This window comes from Phyllostomus hastatus, unplaced genomic scaffold, assembly GCF_019186645.2.
Source record: "Phyllostomus hastatus isolate PE091 unplaced genomic scaffold, TTU_PhHast_1.1 phas_scaffold_21, whole genome shotgun sequence".
Classification (NCBI taxonomy): Eukaryota; Metazoa; Chordata; class Mammalia; order Chiroptera; family Phyllostomidae; genus Phyllostomus; species Phyllostomus hastatus.
The window spans coordinates 13,337,080-13,361,335 of NW_025334017.1; the positions used below are offsets into that span (position 1 = coordinate 13,337,080).

Below are 24,256 nucleotides of genomic sequence, written 5' to 3' on the forward strand. Positions count from 1 at the left end.
CAAGTCCAGGAGCGTGCAATGTTACAGCCTTCCCCTTTCTGACATGGGAAAACTCACTTCTCCTAAGTTCACCAGGCAAACCCCTGAGTGCTTTTCCTGCACAATCTAATCTTGTTTTCCTCTGTGCATGAGACCCCGGTCCTGGACCATGGATTCTGGCAATTCTGAATGTATAACTCACCCAAGAAGTTGGATGCTGTTCTCACCTGAGTGTCACTATGATGGCTGATGGTTGGGCACATGCTGTGATGAAGGTGACTATGAAAAGAAAAACTAAGAATGGGATGAGGGTGTTACAGGCCCGTTTGCACTTCCCAGACACAGCATAGCCGTTCTCGTTGAGATAGGTTTTGACAATAACCACACGGAGCTGGCTGCGCTGTCCCACCGTGGGTGGAGTGATCACTTGCCGGCTCTGGACACAGGTGCATTCAGTATAATTCCTTATCTAAGTGACAGATTAGAGAGACCAGTCATTTGTGTGCCATTCAAAAGCAAAATTCAGCACACGAATAGTAAGACAAAGTTTAGTTCCAATGCACTCCAATAACTCCAGTATTTTTTAAAAATGCAAACGATTTACTTAGAAATATCTTCCTCGTTGTTAACAATAAGTGCAAAAAAGTGCATCCAACAATACCCAAATCCGCTGCTGAAAACTGTTTAAACCTGAACTTTTCCAAGGAGCTTTCACCACGCCACTTTAGAACATTCATATTTTGTGTGCTCGTTTTCGGTCCTAATTAAATGCAGCTTCCATTGCTCTTAAACTCCTGGGCCCGCAATAGGAGAAGCCCGCAAAAACAGGAACCGAGCCTGGTTTCCATCTGTGCTCACCAGGGCACCTCGCACAACCCTGAATGCAGAGTAGGACCTAACGTAAATGCAGATCGTTCATGACGGCTTCCACTCCAGTAACAGTGCACATAGATAGTATTGGTTGTTGCATTTGAAACCCGCTAATTCAAGGGACAAAAAAAAGTGTTTCAATGAAACAGCCAATTAAGCTTTTGCCATTTATGTTGCTTTTACTGAATGGACTTCAGTGGACCTCACTGCCACTGTGGCCTCTCAGTCGCTTAGAGAGGCAGTTGGAGCAAACACGAAGTCGACGCTGTGTGGCTGTTTGAGCTGCAGGGACTGCTGGCGTCTTTGTGAGAATGAGGGCTGTGCACCAGGGCACAGGCTCACTCCTGGGGTGGGGGGTGCTTGGCCACCAGAGAAACACACCTCAGTGTCTCTTTCAACTGATCACACACTGGAGCACACCAATTATATAATGGGGAGCCAGCAACAAGAATTCTCAAGTTATCACTTTTGTTTAAAACTCAGAAGTCAAGTATGACATTCCAGAAACATGCAGTTAACAAGATAATGCCTTATCTCAAGCCTCCTACAATCCGTTTTTATACAAAGAATGAAACCAGGCTCAATAAGGAACTGAGTAGAATATGAAAACCTTTCTCCACAGTATTACAGCCTATTTATAATTCACAGGGAAAGGAATTCTCAAAATAGCCTATTCTTGAACTGACAGAAATATCTTTACTCTGAAGGCTAAAAAATAAAAAAGTCAGAACCAAAAATCTAGAAAAACGGCCACTGCCCCTCTTCACTGACTCTCAGCAGGGGAGGGGAGGTACACTCCTAATCTCTTCAGTCAGCACCTGTGTGGTCATCTTGACCTTCAGATCCATCACAAGGGTCCTGTCGGAGGAGCAAACGAGATGCCCAGCACTCAACCTTATCAAGTTTCCCTGAGTTGGCAACAAACACAAAGTAAGAGAGTGCTGATGTTGAAGCAAAGTGCTCCACCCAAACACTACAATCATCCCTGAGGAAAAAAAATGTCATTGCATACTTGTCTTTCCTCTGGTTTTGTGTCAGGGGTATTTTGTAGGTTATCTGAAGTTTCTTGAAAAGGGAGTCTGAGGTCATGTGTTTCCTCTGAATTCTAACACACCCTTGTCACAGGATGCTGGATTAGCAACAGTGCAGGAACTGGTGAAATACACTCACCCCAGTGCTAAGATTACCACTGTTAACACAGCCAGCCAGACAGGGGTTGAAGTATGTGATTCCATCTGATCCGCAGACTGGCTCGTACTCATGGGTCCGACAACCACAGTTTACATTACAGCTTCCGGTCAGGTTCCTGTGAGGCATGGTGAGCGAGGGTCTAAGAGTGAAAAGAAGCAGATGGCAGATCGTGAGTGACAGTTACTAAAATAAAACTAATAAGTAAGTTCTTGACATCAAGTCATTTATCCATGTTAGAGAAGACATTCCCATTAAGTCAAAGTTGTGGTTCTGTGAAGTAGCCGCTCTTGATAATTATTGTTATAACTTTAAAATAAAATAAAACTTAAAGGAAAATGTTACAATTTTCTGGTACCACATATTCAGTAGTTTTGTAGCAAATTGTCCGTCCTGCCTCAATTCTACCCTCCGTGGTGCTATGGCCCTGTCTCAATAGCTGGGCCCCACCGTTCTCACTGCAGACGCCTGGTTCTAGGTCTTAACAAACCTGGGCTTCAAGTCCTTTATCTGTAAGATGGAGGAAATAATTTTGAGGGGCCAAATCAGTAACATCATTATGAGGACACAAACATGGAATCCATCAATCACAGTTGTCAACATGCTTCCTTTGGCCAACGACTTTAATTGTTCTGGAATAAATGATCAAAGAAAGCTGTAGGACTCTAGACCATCATTATTAGTGAGGCCTGGTTCCTCGCTTGGGACTAGTACTTACATTGACTCTGAGTGAATGTGAGCGTTTTGTTTGGAAGGCTAACTTGTCAGGGAGGCTTTCACTTATTGGGAAGGTGCGCAGTCCCTTCACATGAGGGTAAGTGCAGCGCACTGCTGCCCTTGCACACTGTCTGCCCCCGTGCTGGGTTCACTTCGGGCTGAGGAGAGGCTGCGCCGTGTTCCTCACATTGAAACACGTGCACCGTTATTTTAATCCAGTCTGTTTTCTGCAGAGTGAGTGATGATCAAACAAGATTTTACACAGAGTTCTAACTTCTATTTTATTTCTCGCTAACATTGCATGATGAACATTTTCTATTGACTATGTTAACATGAGGTTATGGAATTGTAAATTTGGTCCCTAGCTTAATAATACTCATAGGTGTTTTTGAAACAAAAAGTTTAAACATATATTACATCGTTTTATAGATTTCGGGTGGGTTTGTGTAGCTCTTGGATACAAAATTTAAAACTCATTAGACAGAATTTTGCTTATATTTCATATCTCCTTGATATTCCTAAAATGAAATACAACAAACTTTGTGTCTCCAAAACAGCCAAAAATAGATGAAATCATGTACTTATAGCTAGAAACAAACTCTAAGCCTATCAATAGAAGTAGCTAGAATAGCCCCAGCCAGTGTGGCTCAGCTGGTTCGGCATCGTCCCACAGACTGAGTGCCGGTTCGATTCCTGGTAGCAGCACATGCACAGGTTGTGAGTTCAGTCCCGGGTTGAGGCATGTACAGAAGGCAACCAATTGATGGGTGTGTCTCTCTCATTGATATTTCTCTCCCTCTGTATTTTCCTCCTTTCCCCTCTCTCCAAAATCAAAAATAAAATAAAATTAAAAGTTAAAAAAATGTAGCTAGGATAATCCAGAAACACACATAACTAAGGTCCTTTAGTAAACCTTTTCCTTGTACTTTTTAGAGATTTCCTTTAACATTAGTGATATTATAATAAATGAAAGATTTTGAATGGTGCCATAAGATTTAAATAATGGAGGGAAAAAAAAAGACCTACTTAACCTTCAGTAGGTTAAGCTGTCCGTGAGACACAGATGAAGAGATGAATGGTTTAATTAGAGAATTTAGGAGTGACCTGGCCAGAGATGTTAGTCACTCAGAGGGCTGGTAGCAGCCTACCACCTAAGAGACCAAGTAGCAGGAAGGCAAGCCCAGGAGTGGTGACAAAGGGAATGGAATGCACCTGTGTGAAGCTGAGGCAAGGTCTGAATTACCAGACTATCCCTATTCAATTCCTCTAGTCTTAGTACTTTGGAGCACTGAAACTATACTGAGAGAAGTAACTTCAGGGGAAAATCCCAACCTCTTAGATTTTGGACCTGGAGGGACTGGGTAAATCACTCCATCCCATAGTTACCAGTCACTGCTGAACACAGACACCTGAGAAAATGCTCCCTCATCATTTATAGCTCAAGCAAGTATCCCCAGGAAAGTTCTGGCCCACTGCCTCCAGTCACAGAATCAGAAGGTGATATAATAGATTTTAGTTTAAGTTAAAAGACTTGACATGATAAATGAGAGGTAATAAAGGTAGAATTACTAAATGATTTATTAAGACAGTAGTGGTGAAAAATTCTGTACATAGGCATCAGACTTAACCCCATTTTAAAAAACTATTTGAAGAAAAGGTAAAATGAAGAGCAATAACTCACATTATGAAAAGTGTTTATATTAAGTATTACGTAAGCTGCAGTTTTCACAGCAAATCCTGGCTCTTCGGCTGCAGGATGATTAGGATGCACCTGTGTAACATACAGTTCGGCAAACACCAAGGGAAAGAAAAATGTATTTCCTAATTCAAACTGCAGGGAAATTGGGGGTGTTGGGAATGTAATTATTTCAGCTGGAAATGGGCCAGGATATTAGCTACAGCTCCTGAGATTTTTTTATAGGGAAAGAATCATCAGATTCTCAAATCTGAAGTTTATTTTTTTCTTTTATTTTACTGTGGCTAGAACACTTAACGTGAGGTCTATTCTCTTAACAGATTTTAAGAGAATACGATGCATTTTGTTGACAGTAGATATAATGTCATACAGCAGAACTCTACAGCTCATTCATCTTGCTTCAATGAAACTTTATGCTGATTGGCCGGTGACTTCACATTTCCCTCTCCCCCACCCCGCCCCTGGCAGCCAGCATTCCACCCTTCGATAGTTAAATTCTATGAATTTAACTATTTTAGACCTCATATAGGAATCTTGCAGTATTTGTCTTTCTGCGATTTATTTCACTTGGACTTGTTTGTAGCTTATATCACTTAGCATAGTGTCCTCAAGTTTTGTCCATGTTGTCACATATTGTAGTTTCCTTCTTTGTGAGTCTGAATACTATTTCGCTGTATGTATACATCACATTTTCTTTATCCATTCATCCACTGATGGACACTTATGTTGTTTCTACATGTTAGCTATCAAATCTGAATTTTCTAAGGGAACCACTAATAACATGTCAGGTTCATCCTACAGAACCACTGTGGCTCCATGTTTGGCTCAAAAGGAAAAGTTCATTCTTCTAAAACTTCCCAAATCTACCCAGGCACCTAGATGCTTCTTGAATACTCAATGCTAATCCAAAGATGGGTCAGTCATTAAGTCCTTTAATGTGAGATAATTCACCATGCTGGTCAATTACCAATTAAAATTCCTAGTAAACCTGGAACTCCTCATACAAACTTTAATAAATGGAGTTTGCTTCTATTTGGTGGCTTCTTCTTCATGTTTTCTTTTTCCTTCAGAATAGTTTAATAGTCAAAGCTATTCTATTAGTAATCAGAGAAACCTGGGTTCAAATCACACTTCTACCATTTCCTAGTCGTGTGACTCTACGCAACTTATTTGATCCCTCTGAGATTCTTTCTCCTCGTATTTAAGATGAGAAAAAAATCAATTGTTTATTGTCTATAGAATTTTATTCTAGTTTATCCTCTCTATAAGAGACCAGAACTATTATTAACCCATATTAATGATAAGGAAATTGAGGCACAGAGGTTAAGAAATTTGCCAAGTACCTTATTCAATCCTCACAGCCATTTGACAAGATAGATATTATCACTACCACACCTTACAGATGTAGAAACCAAGCACAGAAAAGTTAATTTGCTCAACTCACACAGCTAGCGTGTGGCAAGGCCAAGGTGAAAATCTCTACTGGCTGTCTTGAGAGCTGCAGAGCAAAAGCAGTCCATGCGCAGAGCACTTAGCCTTATGCCTGGAACTCAGCTGTGCCAGAATATTAGGAAACAGAGAACTACTGAAGGAAACAGATACATTCTCTATCACTCTTTTAGTAAGGAAGTGGTGTGAGCACTTAGGTGTGTGCTTGTGCAAAATACAAATTTAAAATAGCACCACTGTGGTATTTAGAAAGAACACAACCTCTGAAATAGATATTCTGGGTTGGATTTGGTTCCACTCCTTATTAATTGATGACTTTGAGCAAATCATTTCAGTGCTAAGCCTCAGATTCTTTATCTGAAACATGTGGATAATAATCCAGACAGTAGAGTCAGGTCGTAAGCATTAGATAAAAAAGACATTTATTAAGTGCCAGACATCATACCGGAAAACATATGCCTGACAAAGGCCCCTCCCTTCACTGCCACTCCCTTTATCTCTCTCTTTATTGGCTGCAAAACAGGAGAAAATCCCACATGTGAGTCTCAAAATCATGCAGAACGAGACAGTCTGTACTAGGCAGGCCAACCTCATACTGATGGGCAGGCTGTGCCCCCCACAGGAGCACTCAGCCAGGGGGCCATGGAGAGGCTGAAATGTAAGTCACACCCTGATTGGAGAACGGGTCCCATTATTATTCACACAAAGGTAACCACGCCTCAAAAAAAGTGGCACACCTTTGTGACTGAACCATCCAAAAGCGTTTATGCTAATTCAGTTTTAGACTATCTTCTAGAAGAACTTGGGGAGCGAGAAGAATTCCCCAAGGACACCACAGTGTTTTGGCTTTGCTGCCATAACCATCACCGAGGTCAGCCTGAAAACGCTAGAGTGACCGGATCCGGGCAGTAATTTCCAGCCTTCCTAACCAAGTTTTTCCCTGCTGAGCACAATGAAATCACAAGAATTATATCAGAACTCATGAATTTAGATAATTCAGGTTTATTTACATCAAGTTCTTACTAGTTTCAGCATCATTATGGGTAACATCCCTGGGCAGAGGGAGATGCCAGAACATTCATTCATCTTTCAGAGAAGAAAAAAGAGTGGCTCTGCATGGTCTGGAAGACAGGGGAGTAGAGACCAAAAAAAAAAATAGCTTTTTTCAGCTTATACTAAGTGCTAACCACCATGCTAGGAAATAGCAGAACCCTTCCTTTGTATAATCCTCAAAATCAAAGCTGCAAACATGTGTTTACAATATTTAAATGCTTTGTACTAGAAGTTGAGGATGAGGAAAGGAGAAATAGGCTTTTTATTTTCTACCCTCTGTGGTATTTTAATTTTCCAACCATATGTGTTACATTAATCATGCTTTTAACTGGGCATGATTCACATTATCACTGATTTTACACATGAAGAAAGCACCATTTGACCACATTAGGAAATTTTTTGCAAGGTCACAATTAGAAAATGATGGCACTAGTACTTGCCTTTGAAACTAACACAATTTATAAAGGACAAACTGACAGTAACCAGAGAGGAGGGGGAGAGGGATAATGGGGGATAATAGAGGAAGGTCCATCAAGGAACACGTATAAAGGACCCATGGACGAAGCCAAAGGGGGTAGGTTTGACGGTGGGAGGTAGGGGTGGGTGGGGCAGGGGGCCAAGGTGGATTGAAAATGGAAACAACTGTACTTGAACAATAAAAATTAAAAATAAAAAAGGAAAAAATAAAATAACACAATTTGACAAAGAAGTTTGAGGGAAGAGGGGAGAGTAGTTCAAGGAGTTTATTCTTAGGCCCTCAGTTTATCCCAAAATGCAGAATAGTAGGTTGTCCAATAAGAAAAACAAGACTAAAATTTTATTAACCAATGTCACCCCAACAAATTCAATTTAAAAAAAGAAAACTAAGAGTAGTGTAAGATAAAAAAAACAACTTGAAGAAAGGGTTTTTAAAAAAATGGAAGCACCATCACAGGGCATAGGAAAGGAAGCCAGCTAGAGCCAAGGAAACGGGTTGCTCAGCAGAGATGGAGGCCTGCTAAGATTGGAACTCATAAATCCGTAATGGAGCCAGTCAGCACCATTACGTAACTTTTGCCCAGTCGTGCTAGGGAGTCCAGAAATCAATTGATGCAGGACTGGCAAGTGGTGTATGTTGTTAAGCAAGGGCTTGAAAAGGCTTGAGGCAACTTGCAGTTTAAAAGCAAGTAGCACCTCCAGTCAGTCTGCTTTCCATTCCTTCTGAGGATGCGCTTAAAATAAAAGTAAGAATGAAAGAAATAAACTGGCAGAGAACAATGGAAAGAGTGACACCAAACTTCATGAAAAGAGCCAGTGGACAGGCAGAGGTTCATGTGAAATGAGCAGAAGCCACCGTGGAGAGGAGCCAGCCAGCCCGAAGGAACCTCCACAAGGCCCTGAGCTCCCACCTGGAGCAGATGGAACAAGGGCCAGAGGGAATGTGTAGCTGAACACGACGGAGCCCACTGCAGATCTGAGGAAGAAAAGCACCCAGGGTGCTTCCGTTTTCCTCCACTCACCCATCCCGTCCCCAACTGAGAACCCAGAAAGTCACCAAGAAGCTCTTCTCTAAGGAAGGTGAAAAAAATGTAACTAAGCTTCTGTTTTAGATGTGAACAACTCAGAATAAAACTTGTTTGGTCTTCTTTTGAGGGAGGGGGAAACATAACCTGAGAGATGCTAGGCTGAGCGTTGTCAAGCTGTAAAGCCCAAAATAAACAGAAAAATTGACTCTTAAAATCAAAGGATAAAATATAAGGCATAGAAATAAAGTTTTTTTAAAGAAAAGCTAATTATATACACAGAGAGATTTGCAAAGACATTACTCTTTAAAACAACATGAGGATGCTTTCAAAAGGAAACACTCAGAATAAAACAAAAATCTTCAAAATAAAAAATTTACATAGAAAATAGAAAACAATGTTTGGAAAAAATCTCATAGCTAAAGACATCAGAAATATGCGAGAAAAAATTAAACACACAGGCAAACAGCCCATACATCTGATTTGCAGGAGTCCTGGAGAGCACAGAAAAAAATGAAGAGGAGGGATGGAATAAAGCTATGGTAGAAGAAATTTCCGTGAGGTTAAAACAATACACATTAAATTAAGAGAGTTCAGAGAGTACCTGGTACAAGGCACAAACAAGGCCCTACACTGAGCCACTGACTTAGCTATTCATTCATTCATGCAGCAAACATTGCTTTGGGGACACAACTATTACGGAAAGAGTTATAACACCTGTTCTTGAGAAGCTCATACTTTGGAGACAGGAGATAAGAGCAAACCAAATCATTCTAAAAGGTGAGTTCTGATAGAGGTTAGTGCTATGAGGACACTAAACAGTAGCACGGTGGAGAAGAATGGGGGGAGAGTGGGTTTCCAGGGATCAAGCAGTGAGGAGGCGCCTTGCTGAGACGGTGACATTGGAAGTGACATTGAGGGCAAAGCATTTCCAAACCAGGCCTCACGCCTGGTGCATGCATCATACACAACATCTGGTGGAAAAGAACTCTGGGGACAAATGGCCACATTCTGTCACCTAAATAAGCTCTGATTGGCAGTTTCTTTTTTGTTTTCTCTAATATTCTAGATTGGTTAAATGAAATAAAAAGTTTGTTGTTCAAATTTCAAGCGAAGCATTTTATAACATAAAACTCCACTGAGAGTCAAAAGGAAACGAAGCATTCGTTGGTACCAAGCACCAAAAACTAGTCACTCAATTTCTGTCCAGTGAGCAAATCCTAACAAACCCCAACAAACTCAAGCAATAAAAGTTAAGGTTTTCATAGGTCTCAAAGAAGAGTTTTCCACCTTCTTTTGGCAAGGCTGTAGGAAAATCAGTGCTCATATCCATTGCTGGTGATGGTAACAAATTGGTACAACACTGGGAAGGCAATTTGGCCACGTTTGTTGCAACCCTAATTCGGGACATTTATTCTACAAATGCACAGTGCACAGCAGTGGTATATGCAAGAGGCTGTTTATTGCAGCACTATTTTAATAATTAAAGTTTAGAAATAACCCCACTGACCATCAAATGGCAATCAGTTAAATTAGAAAATAAAATTAAATGGAATGTAATCATTGTAGTGACTAAAGGCACGGGCTCTGTAAATTGCCTGGTGTTAAATGTAGGGTCAAGTCCTGAGTTATATGCAACACAGACACACTAGGTCACAAAATCCTTCTGTTAAATCTTTAGGGATTTTGTCAACTGCTTATTCAGGACAGCAGTTATTAAAAAGTAAATCATATAAAACTACAATTAAAAACAATTAAATAAATGTTATTGAAAACAAAGATTGCCCTGGCTGGCGTAGCTCAGTGGATTGAGCACGGGCTGAGAACCAAAGTGTCGCAGGTTCGATTCCTACCCAGGGCACATGCCTGGGTTGCAAGCCATGGCCCCCAGCAACCGCACATTGATGTTTCTCTCTCTCTCTCTTTCTCCCTCCCTTCCCTCTCTAAAAATAAATAAATAAAATATTTTTTAAATAGGTAGAAAATTTTTTATTTTTTAAAGATTTATTTATTTATATTTATTTTTTAGAGAGGGAAGGTAGGGAGAAAGAGAGAGAAAGAGAAACATCAATATGCGGTTGCTGGGGGCCATGGCCTGCAACCCAGGCATGTGCCCTGGCTGGGAATCGAACCTGCGATACTTTGGTTCTCAGCCTGTGCTCAATCCACTGAGCTACGCCAGCCAGGGCTTAATAAAATCTTTTAAAAAAAAAAACAAAGATAAATACTCAAATTACCACCTGCTAATTCTTTTACCACACTTTACTGTGGTCTGTGCTCCAGATCAGGCTCTGTAAGCCTATCATACCTGTGTGATAAAAATACGATATGATGCTGTGTGACTGGAATCTCCTCCTAACTCAGCGTCTTCATGCTGGTAGCTTGCAATCAGCCATGGTAGGAATAGTTACACCTCTGAAATTGGCAAATGCTACAGATTGGGATTTTGTTTGTTTTCTTTTGTTTTGGTTTTGTTTTATGAGAGACATCTGTTACACATTTATCAGCACATCACACACACGCGTGCACGTGTGTTTTGCTATCTGTAAAATTCTTCAGGAGAATAGCACCTACCTGGTCGGGTTGTGTAAGGATTAATAAGTCATTCTATGTAAAGCACTTAGAAGAAATGTTTGTCATGCAGTAGTGTCCATACAAAGCTTAGCTATGTTTCGAAACATTACTGGTACAGAAGATCTCCAAGAACTATCTTAACATTTAAAAGAGAAGGTCAGCAAAGTGTCTATAGAATGCTATATTTTGGCTACAAAGCAGGGAAAATTGAAAATACATATTCATAGTTATCTAAAGAAGCCTTGAAAGGCTACACAAGGAATTGAAGTCATCACCTGGTGTGTCTTCGGGTGGAGAAATGGGATGGAGGATTTGGGTAAGGGCCAGACTCTTGACTGTCCACTGCATTTTCGGTTCTGTTTCAAGCATTTCCTTTTTGTCTACTGTAATCGAAATGCTATGGGAGATACCGTGTGAAGGTCAAAGGGACAGAGTCATGGCCTCCGCCCTTGGCGCGTGCACGCTCCACTTAGAAAGAGGAAACGCACAGAGACCGGCTTCAGGGGGAGGCGCAGGCCTGCCCCCGGACACTGACACTTAACTCATGATCACAATGACGTGGAATGGCACTCCCGAGATACTTACCCTGTTGTGTAAGGGATGTTTATGCCTCCTAGATTAATACTTTCACATCCAACAATGAACAGGGTTGAAAAACACAGTAAAGACACACCACTGCAGATCATTGCTAGTTTTGCAGATTCTCTTGCACCAAGTTTTAATTTTTTTATAATGTAGCCTCCCAGGACAATACCGACACCAGCACTGGGCACAATAATAACACCTGCAGAGAAGGAAAGGACAGGATATTGATTTATTTTATTAATGTATGACTTAATTAATTTGTTAAGTAATGTATACTACTATTTGTTTTCCAATGACTCTTTTTCTGCTTACTAATATTAAGGTAAAGAATAAAAATACTGTAATCAAAATTGGCAGTTATGAAAATAGCCCATGAGGATGAGCATAAAGAATATAGTCAATAATATTGTACTAACTATGTACAGTGTCAGATGGGTACTAGACTTATTGAGGTGATCACTTCATAAGTTATTTAAGTGTCTAACCACTGTGTTGTACACCTGAAATTAATATAACATTGTATGTCAACTGTAATTGAAAAAATTTTAATTATTTTTTAAATTATTTTAAACATACTGTAATTAGTGCATCTTTGATGTGTGATTTTATAGTGTACTGCTTTTTACAAAACAATAAAATAAATACAAGCAACCCAAGAGAAAAAGAAAATCTTGAATGGGCCCTTCACTAAAGAGGGAATTCAGCTAACCAATAAACACACAACGGTGTTCAGCTTCATTAGTAAGGGGGAGATACAAATTCAAACCACAGTGAAAAACTACTCCACACCAATCATGTTGGTAAACATTTAAAAGTCTGACAGTACCACTGATGGGCAAAGATATGGAGCAATGGGCCCCCTCTGGTGGGACGTGAGTTGTGACACCTACTTCGGCATTATCTGGCCCAGCTGAAGACATGGACACCCTGTGACAGGCAGTTCCACTCCTGAGTCTATACCCTGAAGAAACCGATGCACGTGGCAGCCAAAAGAGGTACACAAGATATGTGAAGAAACGTAATAGCTCAAAACTGGAAATGAACCAAATATCCATTAGTAGATAAATAACATGTAGCAAATTTACATAATGAAATGCCACATTAGAGCAATAAAAGTCAGAAACCTAATTACACATAACTATGTATGTGGATGAATCGTGCAAACACAATGCTGAATGAAAGAAGCAAAACACAACAGAACACATGTGTGAGTGCATTTGTGTAAAGTTCAAGAACAGGAAACATGAAATAATATTGTTTAGAAATGCACATACTGGTAATACGACTATGAAGAAAATCCAGGAAGTAATTGCCACAAAAGCCAAGACAGTGGGGGGATGGGTGGGATTGGAAAGGGCATGGGGGACTCTTGGAGAACTGAAAGTACTCCATTCCACGACCTGGGTAAGAGGTGCACATGTGTTTACTTCATAATTATCCCTTATCTCTAAACTCTGTTTAATGTACCTCTCAGTGCATTGTATTTTATAACAAAATATTTTTAAATAGTCATGGTGCCTGCCTCAAGAACCTTACAGTCTAAAAGAGAACCAAACAGAAAAATTCAGAACACAAAAAAGGAAATTATACAAAGGACAGGGAGAACATAGGAAAGGAAGCATCTGAGTTTTCCCTGGGAAAAATCAGGGAGGGCTTCCCAGAAGTGGCCATATTTGAGCTGACATTTGACAAATGAGACAGAATCCGTCCAAGGCACCAGCACAGAGACAACATCCTACACAGAGGAAACATGTGCAGAGGCATGAGCTAGAACTGTGGATTCAGAACAGTCCAAACAAGTTGGGAATGTGGAATGCCAGCTGCCAGGAAGTGGTGGGACATGGGGAGGAGAGATAAGAAAGAGTGAGACCATGAGAGATCACCACGAACAGGAGGTCAGGCTGCACCTCTGGACAACGAGACCCCACCGAGGAATCCTGAGCCGGAGTCTGCCAGGCTGGGAGTTGTGTGATACGAGGATCATGTCTGGCCCTGAGGTGGAAGGCAGCTTAAATGGAATCAAAGCTAGAGTCAGAGATGTGGTCAGGAGGGAAGCTACAAAGGTCCAGGAGAGCCATGGTCAGGCTCTACACCGATGGCGTGATAAACAAATTAGCAAAAGAGGACGAGGGCAGAGAAGGGGCTACTGCACAGCAACCCAGGCAACAGTCAGCTAAAGTGCCTCACACGGCTGCATCTGTGTCGCGAGTGGAGGAAGAGCTGGGCTGGGGCATTTATAAACTGGAGCAGAATTCATGGTGCAGGGAGGATGTTCCAACAAGACTGAACAAAGAAAAGTGAAGGGCCCAAGCCAGGGTCCGGGAGAGTGGCAGTGCTAATGGGGATCATAAAAAGATGAGCCCACAGAGGAAACAATATGAGCAGCCACAGAGGGGAGAGGAAATCTAGGGCAGCTAAATGTGTTAAGGGGGAGAAGCCTGGGCTTTGGATTCAGAAAGACTGCAATTCAAATCTGCACTGACTCTTATAGCCATGCAATCACATATAAGCATACGCTTCCTCAATGCTCTAAGCCAGATGTCTTAACGTTATCATGGAGATGTCTACCTTTCATGTAAAAATGAAGATTACTGACACCATCTGTAGCCACAGTACACTGTGTATTGCACACAATATAAATTGTAGTCATTACCGTTACAATTGTGCCATAGAAGCCAAGGAGAGAGTTTCAAGGAGAAGATGAAGAGTGTCACGTGCCTCGGAGAAGTCTAAGAGGATAAAGATTGAAATGAAACGATGACATCACTGGAGATCTTGGCAAGAACAATTTTCAGAGCATCATGAAGACAAAAACTAGGTCTCAGTGGGTGAGTAGTCAGTCATACGGATTTGGAAATTGGAATCCACACAGCCTTTCCAGAATTTTGGCTGCAAGAAGGAGGAGGGCTATGGGTCCCCAGTTAGAGTTGGGGCTTTCAGAGTCTTGTCTGTTTGCTAGGATATGGAGAAGCTGAAGCATATTTATATAGAGTACTGGAAAAATTAGACTAAAAAGGAGTGGGTGGTAGAATGTAGAGGGAAAAGTTTACTTAATATCAATGCAAGTCAGCACAGATGATCAGATTGGCCCTGGATAGGGACAGATCCCCTCCTCTGTTCTGGGAATAGGATCGGAGAGGGGGAAGGAGAGAAAATTCACTGCGTGGGCAGCAGTTTTGCTGTTTCCTTATTTTCCTGTTATTTTGGAAACACACTGTAATACATGTTATAGCAGCACATTTGAAAGGCATAGGAAGACACAAAAATCCACTGCTTACATAGTTCACTTATTTTTTTCTTTTTCCTTCAAGAATTGATAACATCCTGCCAATTTGTATTTTTATAGCTTTTGGGTTTTTTTTTCATGTATAATCAAAAACAAAAGTAACTCTTAGAGGAAAGGGATACTGAGACTTAAATATGGCCAAGGCTTGTGATAACCTTTGCAGAAAAGTGAGGACAGCAGACATAGGAGTGTGTCATGGGCTTGGCACCTGGGGAGTACTGCGGGTCCAGATAACACAAGGCCCCAGAGGCCCGCAGCTGCGTCAGCGTGCATGGTCGCAGGGCTTGCTTGAGCATGCTCAACAACCCACTTGACGTGGTGGAGAACGAGGCCTGGATTTATCGAATGTCTGAGCTCTGCCTGGCAACCAGTGTTCATCTTGTAATCCTCACTGCAGTCCCGACTTTATAAAATCAATAACAGCCCTTGTACAGATGAGGACATTGACTGCTCAGAGAAGTGACTCGACCAAAAGCGCACACAAGGGAGGGAGACTGAATAAAAACTGAGGTCTCTGATTCCCAGCTCTGCCCACATCACCACAGCAGCCTCAGAGACCCACCTGGCCCCTGGAATCTTCTAGGTAAATTGACCAGGGCTCTGTCTGGGCTTACAGGATCTGGTTAATAAAGTATCTGCCTCATTAAGGAAGGTACCATGCTGTCAACATGATTAAGTAGGTAGAACTTTACATTTAGAATGAAAATGGTACATCAATAAAATTCCTATTTCAGTTGAGCAATCCATGGAGGGACAAACACTCTGCAGACCCCTAGGACAGCAACAAAGCAAATCCCCATGCTCATAGCTGAGTCATAACTTAAAAGCAGTATGATTTATTTGACTAAACATCCTAATTAGTACCCAGCTCTTAAAAATAGGGCATTTGTCATCAGTAAATATGAGGTTACATCAAACAGAGTAAACACCTATTAAAATGTTCACCTAATGCCTCTCAGCATCTAAATTCTACCACACCATCAACACAGAAAGGTTCTGAGTATTCACTCATGTCAATCCATACATCCCTCAGATCTCCTGCTGGAGTAAGAGACTCAAATGTTTCCTTGTTGGAGTTGACAGCCTATGGGATGAGTAGGGGACATTTCGGGCTGGGGAGCAGGGTACGACAGTAGAGCCTTCTCACTGCCCCCTGTCTCTGGGAAACCAGCCTTGCGAGTTTGGAGTTAGCTTATGGAGAACATGGAGTGGCTGGAAGTCAGTTTCTCCACCCACCACCACCCCGCCATCAAGGCCTTCCAACTTCCACACTCCTTTGCGAAGAAATAATTAGTAAGATGGGCTCTCTGGGCAGAAACTGCCTTACTCAAATTCACCTCACTGACACATGCTCTCCTTCCCTTGCCTCTGGCCCTAGAGGGCCTGCTCCTCTACCTACTGCCTCTGCTTCTCTGAGTCCCTGCATCTGATCCACCTCCTTTCCTGCCCCAGCATGATAGCCCCAGCTGTCCCAGAATTTTTGCTCCTCATGCCTTCTGGTGGCCTAGACATGGGGGGCGGGCGTCTCTGGAGGGGGATGCCCAAGGACATCTGATCAGCTGGTGTCCAGGGACACCTCTGGTGTAAATATGAGGGGAAGAGGATGGGGACCAAGCTTAGAAAGATGGGAACACGTGGGCTAAGCCCGTGGCCCACCTAAAATACAACTGGTGGAGGAAAGAAGCCAACGCAATGGGAAGTGTCTAAGAGACAAACCCAGGTAAGAGTATGGGCGGTGTAGCCAGATGCCCTGAGTTGGAAACTCAGCTGTGCCACCTACAAGCTGCATGTTTCCGATCACTCCCAGGCCTTGCATTTTCTTATCTGTAAAATACGGGTAAGAATTGTATGTTGCTCATAGGGTTATTAGAATTAGACAAGTTAAGACATATGAAGTGCCTAAAACAGTGAGTAATCATCATCATCATCAGTATGAACATCAGCAGTATCTGCCTAATATTAATGAGTTCAACAGTTGCACAAAGACTATATTGGAATTATAATTAGGCAAATTTCTATATGCTATGTAATCTACAGAACTGAATTTAAGCTACAATTAGTGGTCTAACATGAACCTCTATGTTCTTTAATATGTATATCTTTGAATGATATTTAGCCTATGAGTGTTGAACACATAAACCTGTCCGTTATTTAGCTACCTGCCGTGTGTATATATCTGAATCTAAAGAACTCATTTCTGCATTAATTCTCAAAAAGTCTTCTTTCCAGTTAGAAATCTTTTATCTTCTTATTTATCAGAGCAAATTGATATGTCAATCGTCTTAACTCTGTTCTTGCTCTTACATCATACACTACTATAACACTCAATTTTGAAGTTATTACTTGGGTTCACAATATTGCTTGCCCTTATAAAGTCCTTTCATGCCCTACATGGAGTTGAAAGGTCTTTAAGAAAAAAGATATTCAGTGAATTACCAAATATTAAAGCTAATGGAGAAACTTTCCTCTCCACACCAATATACAGACAATTAGCTACCTCCATAGATGTGTAAAATATACCTGAGCTTAAAACATGATTTGCAGCACAAGAAACCTTGGACCAAAGGACAGGTGAAGAAAATTAGGTGACTCACTATTAAGAGTGTTCCATGGAGAAAAGTGAGGAGAAAGGAAGGGAGAAAAAAAAAAAACAAAACAAAAAAACAAGACTGTTTTAAGTTCAGGATCTTCAACTGAGCTGTAGCTGTTGCTATTATTAAGAAAGACAACAGTGCACCTTCATGGCACCCAGTGTGACCCTTGCGGGGAGGTCTGCCACCATTACCGTGTTTACTTCTCCATCTTTCCTGCCAGCCAGAAGGTTCCAGTGCCCAGAAGGGACGTTACCTTTATTCTTCACACCTTCTGAGCACTTACCAGGATGTGGTGCATGTATGGCTGAATGTATGGATTTTGTTATTTATAATTTACTACATGAAAGTCTTCAAATGACACTAATTTCCATTTTCACTTATTCCTTAAAGTAGACTACCCCTCATTTTACATATAGGAAATGTAAGATATAACATGCTAAAATCAGTTTAAAACTGGCAGGCTGTAAATAGCTACATTGATGCCTAAAAAATCTCACTGTTATCAAAATTCTAACTTGAACATTATTAGCAGAAGTTTAACTGCCAACCTCGTAAAGGTGGCAAAGTGTGTGACATCTGTAGTCCTCTGACATGTCTTCTCTGCTGTGATGTCACACTAACGCAGAATGTCCTGCAGTGAGTTACGTGCACATGGACACATTCCCAGAACCTTAGATGTCCTCATGGTCTTGCCTCTAAATCCACCCACCCTTTCTGTGTGTGTCACACCAAAGTTGAAAGCAGATGGCTTGTGAACATAAGACTATGAGTCAGTAAGAAACATCACTCTGAGCTGCCATCTATGACTTTCAGGTTCTGCTGCCTCCTTTTGGGAAGGTAGGGCCCTGAGAGGGGAGGGGAAAGGGTGATGAGCACCTGGAAAAGAAGGAGCTTACAATCCATCCTCATTCTTATTCCTATTTATTCATATTCTTCTCCCTCCTTCCCTCTTCCCTACATCTCTCTTTCTCTAGACACACACACACATACGCACACGCACACACACACTGATGTTGAGGAGATGCCAGGTAGTATGATACTGACTCTGCATATAATATCTCATTTAATTCTCAGGCACGTAAGGATTTTGAGTTGCTCTGAAATCAGAATGTGTCCTACAATCAACAGTATCTCAGCTCTTTGTCACAATCTACTTAGAAGCATCATAATTCAAAATCACGGTGCATCTCACTATGAATGATGTCTTAGACTGGGAGGAACGTAGTGTTATTTCCACATTGCAGATGAGAAAACTGAACGAGTGGCAGACTGGGGCAACAAATTTATGCTTATTTCACTTTTCCAAAGACTAGGCTTCTAAGCTTATGATTCAAAATCAGTGATTTCCTATCACCAGGGTACATTATTTTACTCTGTTAAGTTTCCACTTTCCCTTGAAAACATTTTCTTATAGGAAATAAATACCAATTACTGTCAGCAGGGAATAAGAAAAAGACTTAAAAATTCAAACCTTGAAGCAAGAAAATTTTGAATGGTCTGGAAATAGACAGCTAGTGAGTATACATTTTCACTAACAATACATAAATCCACGAAGTAGCACAAAAGCACAACATATCTTTTTCTCATTCACATATACCAACAACTACCCTTGTGAAAAAAATCTCAGAAATTCCTTCACAAACAATGAACAAGTGGTATCATTAAAACTAATAGATGATAACTCCTTAGTAATGCAGTGGCCGTTTTAAGACAGAGAACAGACTATTTCTTGAAGTCCATATTATTTCACAACATAACACTAGATCAAACTGCATAGGAAGAATAGCAAAGTATAGAACGATCGGCTGGATTAGAAGAGGCAGCTTGTGTGTGTTGAACTAAATAGCATATTCCTTAATCAAAGCTCCCAGGACCTGAAGAGAAGGCTGTGGGCCCAGGGGAAGAATTTACAGGGAGGTCCTTTAGGAATTCTCTGCAGGCAGATGAGTTGGCTGGCTAGCTAGCCTCACACCAGACTGCTGCGGACAGCCCATCTCAAATCGGATCCTCTCCACTTTCAGAGAGAAGACAAAGAGCCAGAAGAGGACCTCTCCGACCACGGCTTCCTCTGTTAAGTACCCCACGAGAGCCACAGTGTGGCTCAGATGGGACCACCTGCAGCTAACAATAGAGAATGCTGTGAAATTTCTAGCACGGCCTTACTGAAATTACCAATCAAGGCTTTCAAAAGGAATTACACATTTCTGCAAACCTTCCCTTCCCTGACTTCAGCATGGAGATAGCAATCTGAAGCTCATATTTAATTCCTACTTGGGCAAATGGGTCTCATTCACCCAGAATAACACTTTCTTCAACTCTGCTAACACAGGGAGACACTGTGCGGTGGGAGAGAAACCTGAGAACCCAACCTCAGGAGTGAAGGTCTCGGGATCACCAAAGGAAAGGTACTAAAACGGTGCATTCAACAGAGAAAACAACCACACTTTTCATTCCAGGTTTCTGCAGAGCTCTGGCTAAAATAATACAGAAAAGCAAATGTCGAGTTGTGTCATGCAAAGAATCCAAAAATCAACTCAAATTAATATTCCATCTTTTACAGCCTAGAAACCTAAAAGAGTTTTCTTCACCCAGGCACTAAAACCACAGAGGGCACAGACAACTCGACATGATGAAATGCAAAAATCAGAGTGCTTACTTCCTTCTGTTTTCCACTGGCTGTGGGAAACAACGTGAAATAGCAAAATCTTTAAACAAGATACTGCAAAAGGAAAAGCCTCTTGTACAGAAAATTTTATTAGCGACTGATAGGAGCTTATTAGCTTTTTTGGTGATCAAAATAAACTGCAAACTAAAACCGTGGTATTGAGTTGCAGGACTTGGTTTCCGTTCACAGAGGCAAAGCTACTGAGGTGGGCCAGTGCCAAGTGCAAAGCCCTCTTTGGAGGCCCTTCAGGCGAGATCCACTTTCTGTCAGCAGTTTTCAATGTCTCCCCTTTCCACTGTTGTTCAAATCCAGCAGCTCTCAGGATTTTCCCAGCTCCCACTGAGACAGTTAGCATTGCTGCATCCACTAATAGCAGAGCCGCCAAAGCCTGACAACACTATCCTCACCCAGGGAGAAGTGGGCAGATTTTAAAAACCCTATTTATTGGGGGAAAATTTTTAAGACAAGCTTCTACACACCTCAACTGTACTTGTTAGACTGTCATTGTCCCACAAGAGCTACATGAAAATTTTGCTCATTGAAAACCAAGGTTAATTCTGCCAAGTTTCTAGGAAAGGCCAGAGCAACCACTTAATAAACATAGTCAACTCACTGCTAGAATGCAGTTTCTTTTTCTTTCTTTTTTCATTGACAGCTTCATTGAGCTGTAATTCACAGACCATACAAGTCACCTACTTACATAAGTGTACAGTTCAATGTTTTTAGTATATCAGAGATACGCAACCATCACCACAATCATTTTAGAACATTTATCACCCACCAAAAAATCCTGTACCCATTAGGTATCACACCCATTTCCTCCCAAGCCCCTCCCCCAGCCCTAGACAACCACCAATCTACTTTCAGTCTCTACAGATTTGCCTACTGTAGACATTTCATATAAATGGAGACATGCAATACTTCTGTCTGGCTTCTGTTACTTAGCATAATGTTTTCAAGGTTCATCCATCCATACTGTAGCATGTATTGATACTTCATTTCTATTTATGGACAAGTAATAATCAATTATATTGAAATACTACATTTGATTTATCCATTCATCAGTTTATGGACATTTGGATTGGTTCTATTTTGGGCTGTTACAAATAATGTTGCTATGAACAAGTTTTTTTATACAAGCATGTACAAGTTTTTTTGTAGATTTACATTTTTATTTCTCTTAGATATATGCCTAGAAATGGAATTTCTGGATCATATGATAACTCTTATGTTTAAGGAAGTGCTAAGCTGTTTTTCTAGTGGCTGCACCATTTGATTTTCCTACCAGCAAAGGGAAAGGGTTCCGACTTCTCCAGATCCTTACCAGCCCTTGTAATTGTCATAGATGATATCTAATCATAGGCATCCATGAGGGTGTGAAGTGGTATTTCATTGTGGTTTTGATTTGCAGTTCCTTGGTAACTAGTGAGGGTGAGCATCTTTTCACATGACCATTGTATATCTTCTTCAGAGACATATCTATTCATATTCTTTGTCCATTTTTTACTGGCATATTTATCCTTTTATTATTGAGTTGTAAGCACTCTTCATATATTCAAGACGCAAATCCCTTATCAGATATATGTTTTGCAAATATTTTCTCCCATTCTGTGGGGTTTTTTAAACTTTTTTGGTGGTAACCTTTGATATACTAAAGTTTGGATGATATCCAATTTATCTATTTTTTCACTGTTTGCATTGTCTAATCCAAGGTCAGAAAGATTTATGCCTATATTTGTTCCAAGAGTATTATAATTTTTAGCTCTTTACATTAAGGTGTTTGAACCATTTTGAGTTAGTTTTTATATATGATGTGAGGTCGACCTTCATTCTTTTGCTTGGAGCTATCCAGTTGTCCCAGCACCATTTTTTTAAAACAATTATTCCTTTTTCATTGAACAGTCTTGGCATCCTTGTCAAAAATCAGTTGACCATAGATGTATGGGTTTATTTTTGAACTATCAATTCTATTCCATTGATATTTATATATCTTTTAAGTACCACACTGTCTTGATTACTGATGTTTTTTATTAAGTTTGAAATCAAGAAGTCTAGATCCTTCAACTTTGTTCTTTGTCAAGACTGTTTTGGGTATTCTGGGTCTCCTGGGTCTCTTGCATTTCCCAATGAATTTTAGAATCACCTGGTCAATTTCTGCAAAGAAGCCAGTTGAAATCTTGATGGGGATTTGATTTACTCTATCTGGGGAGTATTCAGTCATCTTAATAACATTAAGTGCTCCAATTCATGAGGATGAGATATCTTCCTATTTATTTAGGTTTCCTTCTATTTTTAAACAACATTTTGTAGTATAAGTTTTGTACATCTTTCATTAAATTTCTTCCTAAGTACTTCATTCTTTAATGCTAGTATAAATGGAATTGTTTCCTTAATTTCATGTTTAAATTGTTCATTGCTAATGTATAGAAATACAGTATAATTGATTTTTAAATACTAATCTTATATCTCACTGCCTCACTGAACTCACTGGTTCAAATAATTTTTAATGGATTCCTTAAGATCTTCTCTATATAATACCACATAATCTGTGAATAGAGATTGTTTTACATTTTTCTATCCAATATGAATGCCTTTTACATCATCCTCCTGCCTAACTGCCCTGGTTAGAATCTCCATTGCAATGGTGAATGGAAGTAGTAATTTCCATTATTCCTGATTTAGGGGAAAAGCATCCAGTTTTTTCCCAATAAGTGTGATGTCAGCTGTGGGTTTTCTGAAGATGTGCTTTGTTACATTCTGTTTTTAATTAATAATAGTTGAGGTAAAGTTCATTTTGTACTTTTTACAAATGTGTTAAGTATAATTTTCAGAAAAAAATAAAAATATGTAATTTTTAAAACATATATTAATGTAGCAGAAAACATTTATGGAGCATCTACTACGTGTTGGGCCCCTTACTAGATTCTGGAGATACATGGTTAAAAAACCTGATAAAAATTCCTACCCACATGGAATGTGCAACCTACTATGGGGAAAACAGACAATAAATAAACCAATAACTAAGCAAATTGTACAATTGTTAGAAAGTGAAAAGCACTAACAGAGAAAAATCTTCAAGCCAGCAAGGAAAATCAGGAGTTGTGGGAGAGGAGTGCCATTTTTAAACGAGGAATACTTACTGGGTTAGGTCTCAAGGACCAGCGGCCACTTGGACAACAAGTTGGAGGAAAGGTAGTAAAGCAGGCACTGGGAATAAATGCCCCCCAGTTACACACTGTTTTCATCTACCCACTAAAGTGAGTTTACTGAGAGTCAAGACTATTAAAGGTCACAACATTTGACACCTAGAAGAAATTTAAAAGTTAATTAACCTTCCTGGCTCTCTGAACAAGATAGCTTAATCCAGAAAAATGAAGAGCTTTGAGGAAGACAGTGACAGCAGGGATGGTACTCTAAACCAGTACGCTACACACAGCCCTTTTAACCTGAACATGTTGTTTTGTTTCAAAAGACATGCATGATTCCACTAGATAATAAAATCCACAAAATAAGCTTATGAACAAAAATGTGCTCTAATAAACCAATGGCCTGAGCAGCTTTGGAGGATACCAAACTTACTATAAATGAGAACTTAGCCTTCAGAAATCCATTAATTAATCAACCTTATAAAAAGTAGCCATTGGGTAGAAAGCATTAGAAGAGAAACACGAGACGTGGTTCCTGTGTGCCTTGCTGATGTCATAATAACAAGCCCCACCAACTGCTCTGTCTCTAAACCTCTCAGCCAACCACCCATAGTCTCCTTCCTATATTGTTCAGGTCTTATCTCTTCTTGGTTTTGAATAATTAAATCATGCATCTTGCTAAAAGCATAAGAAAAAAGCAATACATATTTTAAATTTCACCCCAAATGACATGTGTGAACCAGCAAAGAAAGCCAATGCAATGCCGCAGAAGTCAATGTGCTGTACCTCCCAGCTAACAGTTCCGGGCTCCTCTCACAGTGCAAGGGTCACCAGTTTATGGTCAATGCTGGATATTACACTAGTGGGACTTCCCCAACATCAAAGGAACCCCTGCACCTTTTCACATTTTTATTGTCACCAAAATGAAGACAAATGCCAAAAAATGTAATTT

The 24,256-nt window shown here is 40.4% G+C and overlaps 1 protein-coding gene across 3 annotated transcripts in view; it reads right to left on the bottom strand.

The window, feature by feature from the left end:
• SLCO5A1 (solute carrier organic anion transporter family member 5A1) overlaps positions 1-24,256 on the bottom strand; it is a 119,743-nt gene that overhangs the window by 10,408 nt on the left and 85,079 nt on the right. For all 3 annotated transcript variants that reach the window (XM_045861153.1, XM_045861152.1, XM_045861151.1), the window contains 3 exons: positions 11,614-11,812; positions 2,020-2,179; positions 207-448 (listed from right to left, as the gene is read on the bottom strand). In XM_045861153.1, the coding sequence (XP_045717109.1) occupies positions 207-448; positions 2,020-2,179; positions 11,614-11,812 (601 nt within the window). The remainder of the gene's footprint in view (positions 1-206; positions 449-2,019; positions 2,180-11,613; positions 11,813-24,256) is intronic.